The sequence below is a fragment of the Ursus arctos genome, unplaced genomic scaffold, assembly GCF_023065955.2.
Source record: "Ursus arctos isolate Adak ecotype North America unplaced genomic scaffold, UrsArc2.0 scaffold_33, whole genome shotgun sequence".
Taxonomy (NCBI): Eukaryota; Metazoa; Chordata; class Mammalia; order Carnivora; family Ursidae; genus Ursus; species Ursus arctos.
The window spans coordinates 1,922,657-1,938,035 of NW_026623019.1; the positions used below are offsets into that span (position 1 = coordinate 1,922,657).

At 51.0% G+C, this 15,379-nt stretch overlaps 1 protein-coding gene across 6 annotated transcripts in view; it reads left to right on the forward strand.

The window, feature by feature from the left end:
• SPIN1 (spindlin 1) overlaps positions 1–15,379 on the forward strand; it is a 77,001-nt gene that overhangs the window by 57,284 nt on the left and 4,338 nt on the right. For 5 of the 6 annotated variants that reach the window (XM_057305665.1, XM_048218275.2, XM_048218276.2 and 2 more), the window contains 2 exons: positions 8,340–8,593; positions 12,787–13,020. In XM_057305665.1, coding sequence (XP_057161648.1) covers positions 8,340–8,593; positions 12,787–13,020 — 488 coding nt within the window. The remainder of the gene's footprint in view (positions 1–8,339; positions 8,594–12,786; positions 13,021–15,379) is intronic. The other variant, XM_026519185.4, reaches the window with a different exon arrangement.

Genomic DNA, 15,379 nt, shown 5'->3' on the forward strand with positions numbered 1-15,379 from the left:
CTGGTTCTTTTTCTTCCCTAATTTGAATAGTGGATGCATTTCCATTTCCAGGGTTTTCGGTATTTCCCACTAACGCACATTTAGAGAATGGACTGGAGCTATTACGCACTAAGTAGAGATATTTCCAGGGAACGATTTTGCATATGTTAAGACGTAAGTCACTGACAGCGACAAGGACAGAGACGCCCCCTCCTCCTCTTCCTCGGGTCCCTGGGTGTCCTTGGGCAGTTTTCCTGGCATCCCTGTCAAGGAGGAACCCTGAGTCCTTTTATGCACAGAGGCTGACGAGCCAGTCCGGGCTCCTACACGGAGCAGTGACTGAGTGAGGGCTCACAGATAGGACGGCAGGATTCTAGAGCACACAGTGACCACACCGCGTGTCCGCGGGGAACGTGTTCTCGTCTCCCGTCTGCAGAGTGGGTGTTGTCTGTGGTAAACACACGGACTAGATGAGCCAGTGGAGCAAGGTGCTGACTACCTTAAACTGATCAAAACCTAGACGACTTCTTAATGAGTTTGTAAGGAGCTGCTCTTCACACCAGTGAAGTGAATAGCGTTTTGGAAGGCCATTGGCATTGGCAGGCTTCTGTGGACAGCTCTCAGTGTGTAACAGAGTAACCAGAGAACCCATAGCGATTTGTTTTTATCTTGTCCTGTTAAGTCAGTAATGGCAGTATCTGCTTATTAAGCACACGTACCAGAAAGGTGGTTTTTTTCTTTCTCTTTGCTGGTGGGCATCTTGTACAAAGACAGTCACTTTGATTTAATCAGTATTTTCTGCTGAAATCTGCTGGAACACAGAGTAAGGGAACTGCTTTCCTAGGGCACTACTGAGTAGAAGGAAAGCGTGTCTGTAATTCGTACAACTACGTACTGGGATTGTGATAGGCACTTACTGGTTCACAGCAGAGCTCGGGTAGTTGCAGTTGGATTGAAGAAGTGTGGTTCCGTTAATGGTTGACCGCCAGAATCAGGTCTACCAGTCCTGGGGGGGGGGGCAGTTCATGTGGGTCTCAGGCATGGAGGGAATCTGGGTAAACACTGGAAGGTCTCCCCACACAGGATTTTCTTTCTGGATGACAGAACAAGTAGCATGGTTGATTCAGAACTTATTGGAAGTGTTGAAAGTGTTGAGCAAGGTAGATATGTCCCCTACAGTCGCAGCTTACCTTGTTGGGAACATGGATGCGTAGAAATTAGTGTTGGTTCTGAATCGTGCTCCCCAGGTGTGGTGCCTGGGGCAGAGCGCCTGGGAGCCTATTAGCTTAGAAGGTCTGAGATTGTGGACTCAGGTCTCTGGGGCCAGTGTGGGCCTTCCACACGTGCTCCTGGTGGCCACGTGGCTGCCTGTGGCTCCTCTGAGGCTCACTGGAAAGCTAAGCAGGTAAATGCTGTAGCAGTGAGAGCAGCTGCTGAGGGGCTGGCCCCCGTCCACTCGCCCTGAGGACAGATAACAGCTCACAAGGGTCCCTGAAACCAGTTGTTTCAGAGATGGCTTCTGGAGATAAGGAGCAAGCACAGTGATCATAGGTGTTTACCTATGGTCTCTCTACTTTACCATCGAATCTTTTGGATGGTGACTCAGGGCGGCCTTGTCCTCACGCTCGGCTGCAATTCCAGCTACCTTCCCAGAGCGAAGTGTCTGGGCGTCTTTCTGCAGCTGCGCTGTGTGTCGGCCTGGCGAGTGATTGCAAGAGCATTGCAGACTTGTTCCCAGGAACATACAGGAGATTGAGAGCAGTTAAAAAACACGTTTTTCCAGGGAGGACCTGAGTCAACATCACCATGTTCAGGGATCCCTCATTTTAAATTAGCTATTTCCGTTGATAACGTCCCATCTGTGTGCTGCTCTTTGACTGAACCACCCGGAGAAGACCCAAGAAGGGTGTGTCCGATTCAGCACCTTCTCCGGGAATTGGACACTTCCTCTTAGTTTGCTTTTATATGTACTGTTTCAGCTCGTGAAAATAAGCGTTAATTTTTATTACAGTTCTTGTTGCTTTTTATCTAAATTAGCAATTAGCAATTAAAAAAAATTTTTTAAAAGATTTTATTCATTTATTAGACAGAGACAGCCAGCGAGAGAGAGAGAACACAAGCAGGGGGAGTGGGAGAGGAAGAGGCAGGCTCCCAGCAGAGGAGCCCGATGTGGGACTCGATCCCAGAACGCTGGGATCACGCCCTGAGCCGAAGGCAGATGCTTAACGACTGCGCCACCCAGGCACCCCAAAAAATTTAAGAACTTGTTTAGGATATAATTTTTAACCTTTCTAGTTATGAGCAGTTTAAAGTATACACAAAAACAGAGCCCTGTCAGCCAGCTTCAGCGGTCATCAGCGTTTCGCCCAATCACAGACACTAGTATGATACACAAGCGTATCACTTGTTGCCCAGGGAAGTTTCGAACCTCGTCGCCTGGTCGATGCTGGTTGGAAGAACTTCAATCAACTTAAAACAACATATATTTGTGCACTGTTAATATGAAATAATATTTGATATTTTAACATGTATGAAGACATTTCAGAACACTCTTCTGTAAGCTGTGGCTGCAAGAGCCTTGGGCAGTGTCACGTCCCGGTAGTTGGGGAGCTTGACTTCGACTTGAAGCACAGGTGTGTTATTCTAAGTACTCGTGTTTGCCTCCAGTGCTGCCGTGGGGAGAATGACCTCTGTCACCTCTGCCTCTTCAGCCAGACTGCGGATGGATCTTCTTTCGTTCTTCCTTTAGAGCCTGGGATGTGATGCCCCACAAGTAGAATTACCCCTGACTAAACGCAGGCACTAGAAGTGAAGTTCGGAATTGGTAACAATGAAAATGTGTAAATCTGTTTTTACATATAGTTTTCTGCAGAAGTAAAATACTCATTGCATTAATTTGTCAGTAATTAAATTAAAAATTGTGCTTTATCTGCCCATAAAGACAAACTGCTTTTAAGTCATTGTAGGAAAATTTGGAAGCACGGGTAGACCCAGAGGAGGACAACCTAAGTATTGCTAATGCTATTCCAGGATTACTCACAGCTGTTCGTTCTGTACCTAACGTGGGAGAAGCCTTTTTTCTCCCTATCTGCGGGTAACTATGTGCACAAGTTTTTCATGTCCTATATTCTCCATTTCTTGTGGATTAAATAGCTGTATAGTACGAGCTGCTGCATCAGGGGGCCTGTGGTCAAACGTACTTTATCTCCAGTCTCCGTCATGTATACGGCTCAGCGCGCGGCAGCCGGGTCTCTGTCCACCACCTCCAGATAAGTTACTGGGTGTGGAATCACCGGGACAAGGGATTGCTGAGTTGTGTGCTGGGCGGGCTGTATCTGTACCACAAGCAGAGAGAGGACTGGACCTCACCATAATTTGCATTAAAATAAGTCCTCAAAATTTGCAATTTTTGTTATTATCGAGCTAGAAAGTTCATCCTGCCTCATCCTACTGGCAGGCCAGAACACTAGAAATTTCTGGGAGACCTAAAGCGTGTTGGTACAGATTTATGTAGAAGTGAAGCTGAGCTGAGGAACTCTCTACCACTTTGAGGAGAAAAGGAGGCTGTCCGAAGAGTGACGGCCGGAGCAGACCCTGGAATTCACACCGGTCAGAGACCAGCAGGGCTGGCTGTAGCCAAAGGGGAGAAACCAGCTCGCCCAGCTGCTTGCCTGCCCTGGCTGTCCTCCCGAGGTCTCCACTCACTCACCTCCTGGCCACTCTTCAGCCCCCTGCGTCACAGCTGCGTGTCAGATCCTGCCCAGATGTCAGGGCTTGCCTGGGCCTGAGGAGGTGCTCCCCACCATAGATGCCATGGCCCCGGCTTGCGTGTAACACGGGAGCCCTGGGAACCAGCCAGCCCCTGAGCAGCGCTGACGGCACGAGAGATCGTCACACACGATGGGAGAGATCACCGGTCGGGGGGAGATGCACATGGAACAGCCCAATACGGACAAGGCCGAGCAGCGGACTTCATGGAGGAGTCAGGGAAGGAAGCAAACGTTACCCCCGATGTTAGAAGGCTTGTTAATTGAAGAGATACCGTTCAAGAGAAGATCAAACCATCAGTTTCTAGAAATTCGAGATACTATGTAAGATACTCAATAGGTAGGCTGAAATTCAAGCTTATCTGTTTTACCTGATTTTATCTGATTCAGGAGCACTTGGTCTGAGGCTTTCTGGAAGGTGAGCAGCGTTGGGGAAGGTAGATCATGGAGGACAGACCTGGAAACCCTGTGTCCCTCTGCTACAGAAGGGGTGGAGGGGGAAGGATCAAGAACAAGTATGGGAGATAATTCTGCACAGCCCTCTCTAGATTGACCAAGTGCTAGTTAAGGGGTGATTGAAAACAAGTCACAAGTTCTGGTGACATTTTCGATTGCAGGAACAAAGAAAATTCTAAAAGCAACCCAGAAAAACCGGTCAAATTGAAGAAGGATCTGTTGGCATCTGATATCTGTAACTTGGAAGATGGGAGACAGTGAAAATACTGTTTTCTGACACAGGCACTGAGGGGAGAAGGGTCTTGAACCTGACGGGTAGACCGAGGCGGTTTGGGGACTTGGGCACCAGGGCAGCGTTTGGAGGCTTCCTGCATCTGTGAACCCAGTCTGATTCCCCACAGGGTGTATGTAGCAAGATAAAATGTCCACGGTATGGGAGCGTTACAAGAAGCAACAAAAATCCTTCCTTCCTTGTTTGTTTCTAAATAAGGTAATATTTTTAAACAGTTATTCAGATAAGAACAAAATGAAAAGTAGCAATTTAGAACAGCAGCCCAAATTGGAGCAGTGTCAGGTGGGGTTACTATGTGCCAAGGTGTTTTTAAGAAATTTTCCTCCTTTTACTAGGAGTTTTTTGCTTGTTTTTGGTCTTGCTGGAGCTACGAAGGACGTACCGGTCTCGATTAACTGGATTTTACTAGAGCGGCACTGAGTCTGAGCGCGGTACTCGGGCGGTTAGAGGTGGCCTCTGAGAGCAGAGCTAAGCTCCGACTTCCAGCAGGAGCCCCGTGCAGGGCACAGAAGCCTCCGTCGTCCCGGCCGCACAAACGAAGGGGGACACAGGGGAGGACGTGAAGACACAGCGCCGCACAGAGACACAGAACGAGATGCCGGGCCCACCCAGCTGTCCCGTGTATGGCAGTAGGACTTGGTTGCTTGCAGCTCCCTTCACGAAGGCAGAGGGAAGGACGGCTGTGTTTGGGTAAAGGGTGCAGGAGCCACTTTGGAGAGGACCATCCGGCAGCTCTGAGTCCCCTGCAGCGCCCTGGAGAAGGAGGGGGCCTGTGCTGCTGCTGAGCACGGCCGGGACGAGGGCCTCCTGTGCGGAAACACGGTGATGCACGGTGCCACGCTCCCCTTCAGGAGCAGCTGCGGGCCACAGCAGAGCGCCACTCGCGAGTGTACAAGGGACGTGTGGCCGAGCTGGAACGCTGCTGTTCTGAGTCTCCAGCTGCCCCTTTGTGCCGTCACTGGCCAAGTTGAGGTTGGTTTTGTTGAGAATCACGGTAACAGAAGATGTCCTGCCTCTGGATCTTAGAACCGTCTCTGGCTGTGGTCTGTGTTCTCCAAGGAGACAGGACCAGTGGTGATTGTGTGCGTGTGTGTGTAGGTGTGCATGTGCACGCATGGACAGAGATTGGAGCCCGGGGAAGATCTGGTGGTGTAGCTCCAGTCTGAGGGAAAAGTGCATCTTCCTGTGAGACCTTCCTCAAGACCTTCAGCTGATTGGACGAGGCCCACTCACATTGCGTGGGGGCCATCTGCTGATTCCATGTCTTTCTAGGAGAGTGCCTTCACAGAAAACACCTGCAGTAAGGATTGACCACACAGCCGGGTCCTATGGCCCAGCCACGTGGACGCTGGCGCAGATGCTGTGTTGGCCTGTAATTTTGGTAGTGATGGTGGAGTTTGTGTGAGTCAGTGAGATGCTGCACGGGACTGCGTTCCTTCCTCACTGGGGTTTGGGAGCCAACCTCTGCCCTCACTGTGTAGAAAGCCTGACCCCGTACACAGCGCACATCGCTAGGACTTCAGCCTGAATGTCACAAGAAGTAGGTGACGGATTGATGGAGGAGGAACGCCATACTAGCAAGATTCCAGCCGTTTGCCCACACGGCACGCTCCCAGGGACTGTGAAGAGGTTCGCAGTCGTCGGGGTTGAGCGTTGTTCGTAGCTGCGGGACAGGGACTCGGTGGTGCGCAGTACTGGCCTTTTCCTCTGCACTGAGCCGCACGCTGCAGTCCGAGCAACTCTGAGTCCAGCTGTCGGCTCTCCCTTCTTCCCATCGAGTTAAGGGCCGCCGGTCTCAATGCTCTTCTGTCCAGCGGGCGGCTCTGCCTTGCTTTGTCTTTCCTCCCCGCAGGGTGGTGCCGACTCCCACCCCCGCAGACCCCAGCTGCGCGCACCTCTCCACCTTTCCCCGCGTTTGTGTGCAGTTGGAGGTGCTCCCGGCCTGCGGTCGGCCCCTGGGGAACTCCCGTGACTTCCTCAGGAGACACTGGCGAGGACCCTCGGCTCACATTTCCCTCAACCCCGTCACTCTGTTGTCTGGTGGCCCCGGCATCACTGTTACGGTCCCAGTTTTCCTTACGCGTGGTGTGGTCCTTTCGGCAGGATGCTCACGAGATGCTGTGTTCCCTGGAGTCCATTGTTTCACTAGAATGTTAGTGTCCGTGGTTGGGGGTCCACCTTCCCAGAGCGGCCTGTGCACATGTCCGTCTTCTGGTTTGGGGAATTTTTCTTGAGTCGTGTTGGTGTCCTTCTTTTGTGTGGAAGCTGGAATTCATGTCTGTTCCCATCTCTCCGTGACTGTTTTGCCCCTGCTGTCCCCTTATCCTCTCTCCCAGCTGTGCCCCACGGTGTCTGTTGGCTGGGTTCCCCCGGTTTGGTCCTCATTTTTGGGCTCTTCTGTCTCTCCTTCGCTGCCCTGGCCTATGTTGTGTGCCTGACAGTGGGCAGATTGTCTTTGGGTGTGAGGCCCCTGTGTGTGAGGAGGGCTGGGGCTGCCCTGACGGCTGTCCTCCCTGATGAGCTCTGAGCCCCTCCGTATCTGTGAGGCCTCTGTGGGGTGGCCCCGTAGTCCCTTCCGAGGCCCACCTCCTTTGTCTCTTGTGGCGCCATCCTGCTGGAGAGGATTGCGTGCCCCGTCTTGCGGGGAGGAGGGTTTGCTGGGTCCTGCTGAGCCTGGCGGGGCGGCGGGGGTGCAGACCCGTGATTTCTCCTGTCCTCACAGCCCTGCATGAAACCTCGGGACCCCTTCTCCAGCCCGACGTGAGACGTTTTCCTCCTGGGCCGTGCCCCTCTTGCTAAGGTGAAGGCCTGCACCAGCTGATCCGGCCTGGTCAAGTGGCCGTGGTTCCTGGAACTTGTGTCTCTGTCTCACAGAACCCCTGGGTTTACCAGACTCAACTGCTTGAAATACAGACCTCTATAGCTTTAAACGTCATAGCCTGCAATAAATTGTTTTTCTTTTCAAAGTCTGTGTGCACGCCAGTCGCTCAGCACTTGTGCTCGCAGCGCGGCAGCTGAGAGCTTTCTGCCCGCCCGCTGGAGGTTCCCGCGGCAGCGTGGGCAAGACCTGGCCCTCAGCTTGTGCTCGTGCCCAGCCCAGTCCCTTGTGTGCAGACTCCTAGGTGGAACCAGGATTCCTTCCCTGATCCCGAGACCCACACGTATTGCTTGTAAACATCGTGTGTAGATTTCTCAGTTAATAATCTGGGAAGAATGTAGTTTGGTGTTGCCGCAGTAATTTTTACATTACATTAAGTATTTGTCACAAATGCAAGTGTGTAAGATTCTGTGTTTTCTAGAGATTGCTGACGGTACAACGTGGGGATGATGTGGGGATGCCAGCCGGCCTGGACTCTGGCTGTGGGGGGCGGGGGGGAGGCTAAATGTCTCACTGATTAAGGTGGTGGGGGCTCGTGGGATGGGTCCCGGAGTGGGTGAGATTGAACGTTTGCACATTTCCGTTGGACGAGGAACGGGTTCATGTGCATATGTACATATTTCACGCGCCCAGCCCTTCTTTTTCTGTGATTAACTGGGATCATTGTGAGTTGACTCATTAGAGGGAACTCAGATGCTGAGAACGTGATGCTGTGCTCCGTGTGAGGGCTGAGGTTGCCACAGGCAGTGGTGCTCTCCTGCCCATCCACAGTGGGTGCACGGGGGCCTTGTGGCCAGCAGGCCGTGTGCACACGTGGTGACCCTGAGGGGCACCTGGACTGGGCGTGTGGCAGCACGAGCTAGCTCAGGCCTGGGGTAACCCGTAGGAGAGCGTGCTAGCTGGCGGTTGGACTGAGGGGTGCGTTCTTCTGAGATGATCCCTTACGTGTGTATATGTGTGAATGCAGAAAACATCGGAGCAGTGTGGGGCCGAGCAAACCTGTGTCCCAGCCCCGGCGGAGCATCGTAGGCTGCAGGATTCAGCATGGGTGGAAGGAGGGGAACGGCCCTGTCACCCAGTGGAAAGGAACCGTGCTGGACCAGGTGCCTGTAAATCCTTCTTTGTATCTTATAAAATACGATGGATTTGACTGTGTTTATGGACTAGAACTTAATAAAGATGAAAGAGTTTCTGCGCTCGAAGTCCTCCCTGATAGAGTTGGTAAGTTCTCTTTACTATTTGTGCGTTGTATGCTTTAAAAATGATTATTGAAATGGATGCTTTTTGATTACTGTTTTGCATTATTGGTATTTTCATTTTTACTGGAGTGCCAGCACTCCTGATAGACAATTAAGTCACTAGAACCACAGTTCAAGGAACTGTGAGGGATTTAAAGATGTATGAAGTTACTGCTGAAGAAAGTGACAATCTGATCATTTCTAACATGGTTATTTCCCACATTTTGCTCACTGTTCATGTGGACTCTGATGGGTAAGAATATTTTCTTATTAGCTCAAATACACTGTGTACTTATTTCATCCAATTATAGTAGCTTATGCCTTTATTTTAGAATCCTTATGTGAAGTATATCTCACAGAGTGTGTTATGACAAAAGTGATCATTGCACTTTCAGCTGTAATTCAGGCCGCCAGAGCCGGTGGGCTTCATCACACATTCTTTAGGGTTGTTTTTAGTGACTGGGGAAGCGAGCGGCCCTTTCTTTAAGTGTCATACAAATGTGCTTCACGTTCATAACCTAGTTCCTTAAGGCACAAGGTGTCAGTTAATAATAAGAATGACTGATTTTATCTTTAAAGTAAAATGTTACTGTTACTGTTAAGATGAGTAGGACGCCTCCACATTAACCTTACTCTCTTCAGCGTGTTCCCTCGGGAGTGTTTTCTTAGTGCTGCTCGTGCACGGGCGCCAGCGCTGCTTTTGGGACGGTCTTCGGAAGCCTCGGTGTTAACAGACCAGTCCCGGCAGAGGTGGACTCACTCAGAGGGTGGGAGCGTGGGGTCCGGTTGTCAGGAGAGGGGGCTTCTCCGTCCCTCCGTCCCCTTCGTTTTTGCCACTGTGCTCGTGGGACCCAGTTCCGCAGCACCGTAACCCTTTGCCAGAGCGGGAAGTCCTTTGTTGGTGTCCCTTTGGAAAGCAGGGCTATGTCTGTGTTCATCCTGTGTAAGTACAGCCGGTTCTCACAGCAATCTTGCTTTCCGTCTTTTTTATCCATTTATGAGAGGTGCCTCTTTGGTCAGCGTTGCCTCTCCGGCATCCGTCACATCTTACCTCTTCTCTGGGCCCCTGGACCCTCTCTCTTCCTCGCGAGGCACATCCTCGGTTTCCTCTTGATCTTGATGTCCGCCCTTGTCCAACGTGAGAAACCCATATTGAACAGTCTTACCTGCAGGTCTTAAAAAGTGCCCAAACCTTCATCTCCATTGTTTGTAGGAAGTAATTATCATGTACTCTTCTGACCCAGAAGTTTAGTCTCCATCTCCTCTGGGGCGAGACTGTCAGCCCACGTGAGATTCACTGCATTTTGCTGCGTGGCCTGTGCCCGTTCTCTTGAGTTCTTCTGCCATTGTAGGACAGAAAAAGTCCTTTTATCTTGGTAAAAACATGGTTTGACCAAACCAAAATACCCCCAGATCTGTAAGTAGCTCTGGTGATGGACTTCAGGGTTGCCTAATGTTTTTCTTTGTAGTTCCCAGCAGGAGACAGGACTTGCTTTTGTAAACAGCAGAGTATTTCAAACCGGAAATCCGAAGGCTTCTCTGCAGACCAGCGGTACATCCTGTGCCGACTTTAATCAATAGTTAATTGTGTATTCCCTGCAGTAGCGCAGTCTGGAAAGTTCTGTGGCCCTCACATTCCCGTAGGAAGACAGCACTGTTCATGATCTGCACAGCTCAGCAAACGCAGTATCTTCTGTGTGGGACCAGATCGTGTGTTGGTAAAGGATCCATTCGGAGACTGATAGATTGTTCTATTTTGGTGAAAAAAAACGTGGGACTTGAAATTTACTACCTTGACCAATTTTAAGTGTCTGTAGTTCAGCCTGGTGTTAAGTGCGTTCACGCCGCTGTGGAGCAGATCTCCAGATCTCTTCATCTTGCCAGTCTATAGTTCTGTCCCCATTAAACAGCAGCTCCCCTCCCCAGCCCCTGCCTCCCACACGTCTTCTCTCTGTTTCCGTGAAGTTGGTCACGTTCGATACCTCTTAGGCGGGATTGTAGAGTATTTGTCTTTCTGTGACCGGCTTCTTCCTCAGCATATGTGCTCGGAGTTTGCCGAGTCTAGCTGCTGGCAGCATCTCCTTCCCTTTCAAGGCCGCGTGACCCTGCGTTGCACGTGTGTGACCCCTTCTGTGCGCCCCTCCCTCCGTGGATGGACGCCTGGGCCGTCCCCACTGTTGGGCTGTCACGGGCGGTGCTGCTGTGAACGTGGTGGTCAGGCACTTCTTCTGCTTTCCTATCCCTGGAGGGTAGTCCCAGAAGTGGATTCGCTGGGTCACACAGTAATTCTGTGTTTGATTTTCTGAGGAGAGTACGTGCTGTTTTCCACAGTGTTGATAGCATTTTGCGTTCCCAGCCGCAGTGCACCGGGCTCCTGGCCTCACCAGCCCTTGTCCTTCGCTGTTGGTTTTGATTTGCGTTTCCCGGACGATTAGTGAGAAGTCAGGCATCTGTGCACGTGCTTTTCAGCCACTTGTCTGTCATCTTTGCAGAAATACCTATTCGAGTCCTTTGCCCATTTTTTAGTCGGGTTATTTAATTTTTTTTGCTGCCGAGTTGTAGGAGTTCTTTACGTGTTTTGGAGAGAGTGAGTTTTAACGTGACAGTGTGACAGGTGTGCTGGTAAGGATTTCAGGTTCTGCACCGCAGTTAAGCATTGAGGGTCTTTCCTGTAGCGTCACACGGGAGTGTCTGCAGTTTCCCCGAACACGCAGCAGCAGACTCCCCTCGTGGCCGCAGGTGTTGGTGAGGCTGGATCTTGTACGCCAACCGGAAGAGCACGTGACAGGTTGGATGCGGAAGCAGACAGAGTCCGGCTGTCCTCCTGTACAGCTGGACATCGAGAGGCTTAGCGAAATGTAACACACCGCGCTGTACTTCCTACCACATTTCTGCATCACGTAGTTTGTCATTTGTGATTTCTCACATAGCAGGTTCTGATAGTCCTTCATCTAAAGAAGGCCCCTTTCAGATCCTCAGAAATGTTTAAGAATACCGTACAGGAGTCTGGAGATCAAAAAGTTTGAGAACTCCTGAAGCTAGCCTTTGCTTTAGTATGCAGTGGGGAATTTATGTAATTTTGGGGAATTACTGCATGTGTAAGTAAAGAGAGGCACCATATGTGTTTAGTGTGTCCCCTACCTACTGAGTAGCAGTGTCTTTAGCAAGAAACTGTAGTCTGTGTTCCTTTGAATTTTATTTTAACAGAAATAGAAGCACTTGTGAATGAGTAAAATAGAAGTGCTAATTATTTTTAAAGACAGTTATCTACAGTGTGAGGACCAGAGAAACTTTAAAATCACTAGGATCCTCTGTAATTTTCCCAGTATTAATAAAAGGAAGGTGGTGATTTTCCGCCTGCCTCTTCAGGAACACAGAGCAGGGCTGAGGATGAGTTTGTTGGGCAGGTGTAGACGCCCTGTGATCTCAGTATTGGGAAACAGACGGGAAGGGCCCTGCTTTCGTCAGTGTCTGGGCCGGGAGCAGGATCACTGCATGTGGTGGCAGATGTCATTAGGGAATACAGTAGCGACAGGTGGGTGGTAGTCCCGCAGACAGGGGAGCCTGGTGGGGGGAAGAGAGAGGTCCGTGGGGGCAGGGGACAGACCAGGAGGGGAGCCTGACAGGAAGCAGTTTGTTTTTCACGTGACCAAGTGGGAGCGCGGGGGCGTTTCGTGCCAGGGCGCGGTCTGGCCGCTGTGCAAAACACTGGACGTGAGAGTAGCCTTTCATCCCTGGCCTGAGGTTACGTGGGTGTTAGTGGAGGGAAGGTGAGTGAGAGTGCGTGGGAACGCTCCTGTTCTGCAATTCCGCAACAAAGCTGTTCTTATCTCAACATACAGTAAGTAACTGTTCACACAGAAACACACTTTGTACCCCGAACAAACCATTGAAGCTGCAGTTCACACACAATACCAAGGGCAGAGGAGTTCAGGAAAACACACAGAGCAGCAGGTGCTGTCAGGAGCTGACGTGGGACAGAACAGTGCCCGTGGGATCCCATGGTCTGGGCCCCACAGGGCTGCGGCACCGGCCCCTGAGGTCCGCCGGCTGACCCTCGGGCCACTGGTGTGCTGCGCAGACAGCCCTTCAGGCCGCCCCCTTGCATGAGCTCAGTCTTCACGGTACGTATCTAGTAAAACCCCGTGTGAACCGTTGTTTGCTTCTTGTCCCCAGCGACCTCTCGAATCAGCGATGCACACCTGGCCGACACGATGATCGGCAAGGCAGTAGAGCACATGTTTGAGACGGAGGACGGCTCCAAGGACGAGTGGAGGGGGATGGTCCTGGCACGCGCCCCCATCATGAACACGTGGTTCTACATCACCTACGAGAAGGACCCCGTCTTGTACATGTACCAGCTCTTAGATGATTACAAAGAAGGCGACCTTCGCATTATGCCCGATTCTAGTAAGTGCGCCTTGACAGCCTCTGTTTCTGTTAACTCCAGAGGAACCTGGAGTTCAGACGATGTGTGTGACGAGCTGTTCTGAGGCTGTATCTTGTTTATTTTGACTACTCGGGTCAAGTGATCATTCTTCGAGTCCTGCACCAAGCGTAGGTTGTGAAGTTTGCACCTGTTGCCGAGGGTGATGTGCTTGCCGTGTAGATGTGCCGTTCTGGGTCGTGGACCCGCGCGTGGTGGAGTACGTAGGGCCGGCTTCCTCACTCAGCTCGGTGTTTTCACGTCCCCTGGTGTTGGCACGTGTGTTAGTGCCTCACCTGTCTTCATACCAGATACAGCGGCTCCTGAGCACGTGTGCTCATCTGTCCACCGATGGGCGCGTGGGTGTCCATGCTGATGAAGGGTGCTGTGGTCACTGCTGCACCCTTCTCCACGCACGTCAGCTGTGTGTGAGGGTTCTGACACAAACGTGTCAGAAAATAACTGGCATTTTCACCCCAGCCGTCCTTATGGTGGTGAAATGTGACCTCATCCTGGGCTTGGTTTGCATTTCCCTGATCACTAAAGACGTCAGGCATCCTTTCGTGTGTTATTGGCCATTTCTGTGTCTTCTTTTCTCTTTCTTTTCTTCCTTTTTTTTTTTTTTTTTTTAAGATTTTATCTATTTGAGAGAGAGTACACAGAAGCAGAGGGAGATGCAGGCTCCCTGCTGAGCAGGGAGCTGGATGCAGGACTTGATCCCAGGACCCTGAGATCATGACTTGAGCTGAAGGCAGATGCTTAACCCACTGAGCCATCCGGGTGCCCCCGTTGCCATGTCTTCTTTGGAGAGAAGTCTGTGCGTGTTGCCCGCCTGTTTCCCAGTCAGGACAGTGTTCTGTTGCTGCGTCATCGGAGTCTGGGTCCTGATGCGGGTCTCCTGACCTGTGTGGGACTTGAAGACACTTTCTCGTATTCTGTGGGTTTCTCTTCACTTTCTTGGTGGTGCTCTTTGAAGCACAGGAGTTTTTAATTGTGATGAAGTCCTGTTTGCTTTTTCTTTTGTAGCTCATGCTGTTGGTGTTGTGACCAAGTCCTGACGATTTACCTCTTTGTTTTCTTCTGCGTGTCTTGTAGGCATTGCTCTTACGTTTACATCTTTGATACGCGTGGAGTTAATTTTTGTGATGTGGTGGAAGGGCCCTGCTTCATTCTTGTGCACATTGTCTGAGCGCCATGTTGTGGACAGATCGTTCTTTCCCTGCCGGGTGGTTTTGGCGCCCATGGTACAAGGGAGCTGGCTGCGATGACGGCTGTGCTCCTGTCTGGTGGGGCACGTGCCGCACTCGGTCACACGGCTCTGAAGTAAGTTTTGACGTTGGGAGGTACTGAGTCCTATTTTGTTCTTAGAATTCTTTTGACTCTTCTGGGTCCCTTGCAATTTCATGAATTTTGGAATCCATTTGTTGAATCTCTGATCATCTTGACCCTGTGAACCCTGCTGACCCAGGAGCACGGGATACTTTCGCATTTATTGAGAGTTAAATATTTCCATCAACAGTGTCTTGGAGTCTTTAGAGTATTAGTTTTGTATTTCTTTTGTTAAGTTTATTCCTAACTATGTTGCTCTTTTTGATGCTATCATGAATGGAATTATTTTCTTGGTTTCATTTTCGGGTAGGCCTGTTCTTTTTTAAACTATTCCATAGCCTTTCCTGCAGCACAGGGTTCCCTGGGCCTGGACGGGGTGACGCGCAGACGCTCGATACCGAGCGGTGCGACAGCACGTCTCGTTGGGTTCTTTCGCCAACAGGCCAGTCAGTGAACCTGCTTTCACGGTGCTCATCCGGCCCTGACTCTTCACCCTCTTTGTCTTACAGGCTTTGTGTACTTTTGTCATAAATCTGTAAAGGGAAGTATTTCTATGGGCAGGAATTTAATTATCAGGAGAGCATTCCTTAAAAGCATTTCTCCAAGTCTGTGTGAAGTTGATTTTTAACTTTTTTGTAGAGAAAGAGCTGCAGTAAGGACTGTTGCCTTGCTGCCAGAAAGCGTAGGGGCGTTTGGACCGTCTGGGGTGTCTCCCAGGCCCTCCTTACCCTCTCAGCCTTCTCCCCTGCCTGCTAAGTGGCTTTGCGAGTGTGGAAGTGCAGCTGCCACCAGTGACAATGCCCTGGTGCTGGGAGCTCTGCAGGGGCCTCTGTGTGAGACCCGTGCATCTTGGCTCAGTCGTTGTGAAATGCCCGGGCATCGCGTCTTCGGAATGCTCTGTAAATGTGCCCCGGGGTGGGGTGGGGGGGGCATCTGGAAGCCCTTTGCTGCTCCTTGCAAAAGAGCTCACCCCACGCAGGACCTGCAGGGGTTTCTTGAGAGAGGGCGATAGCC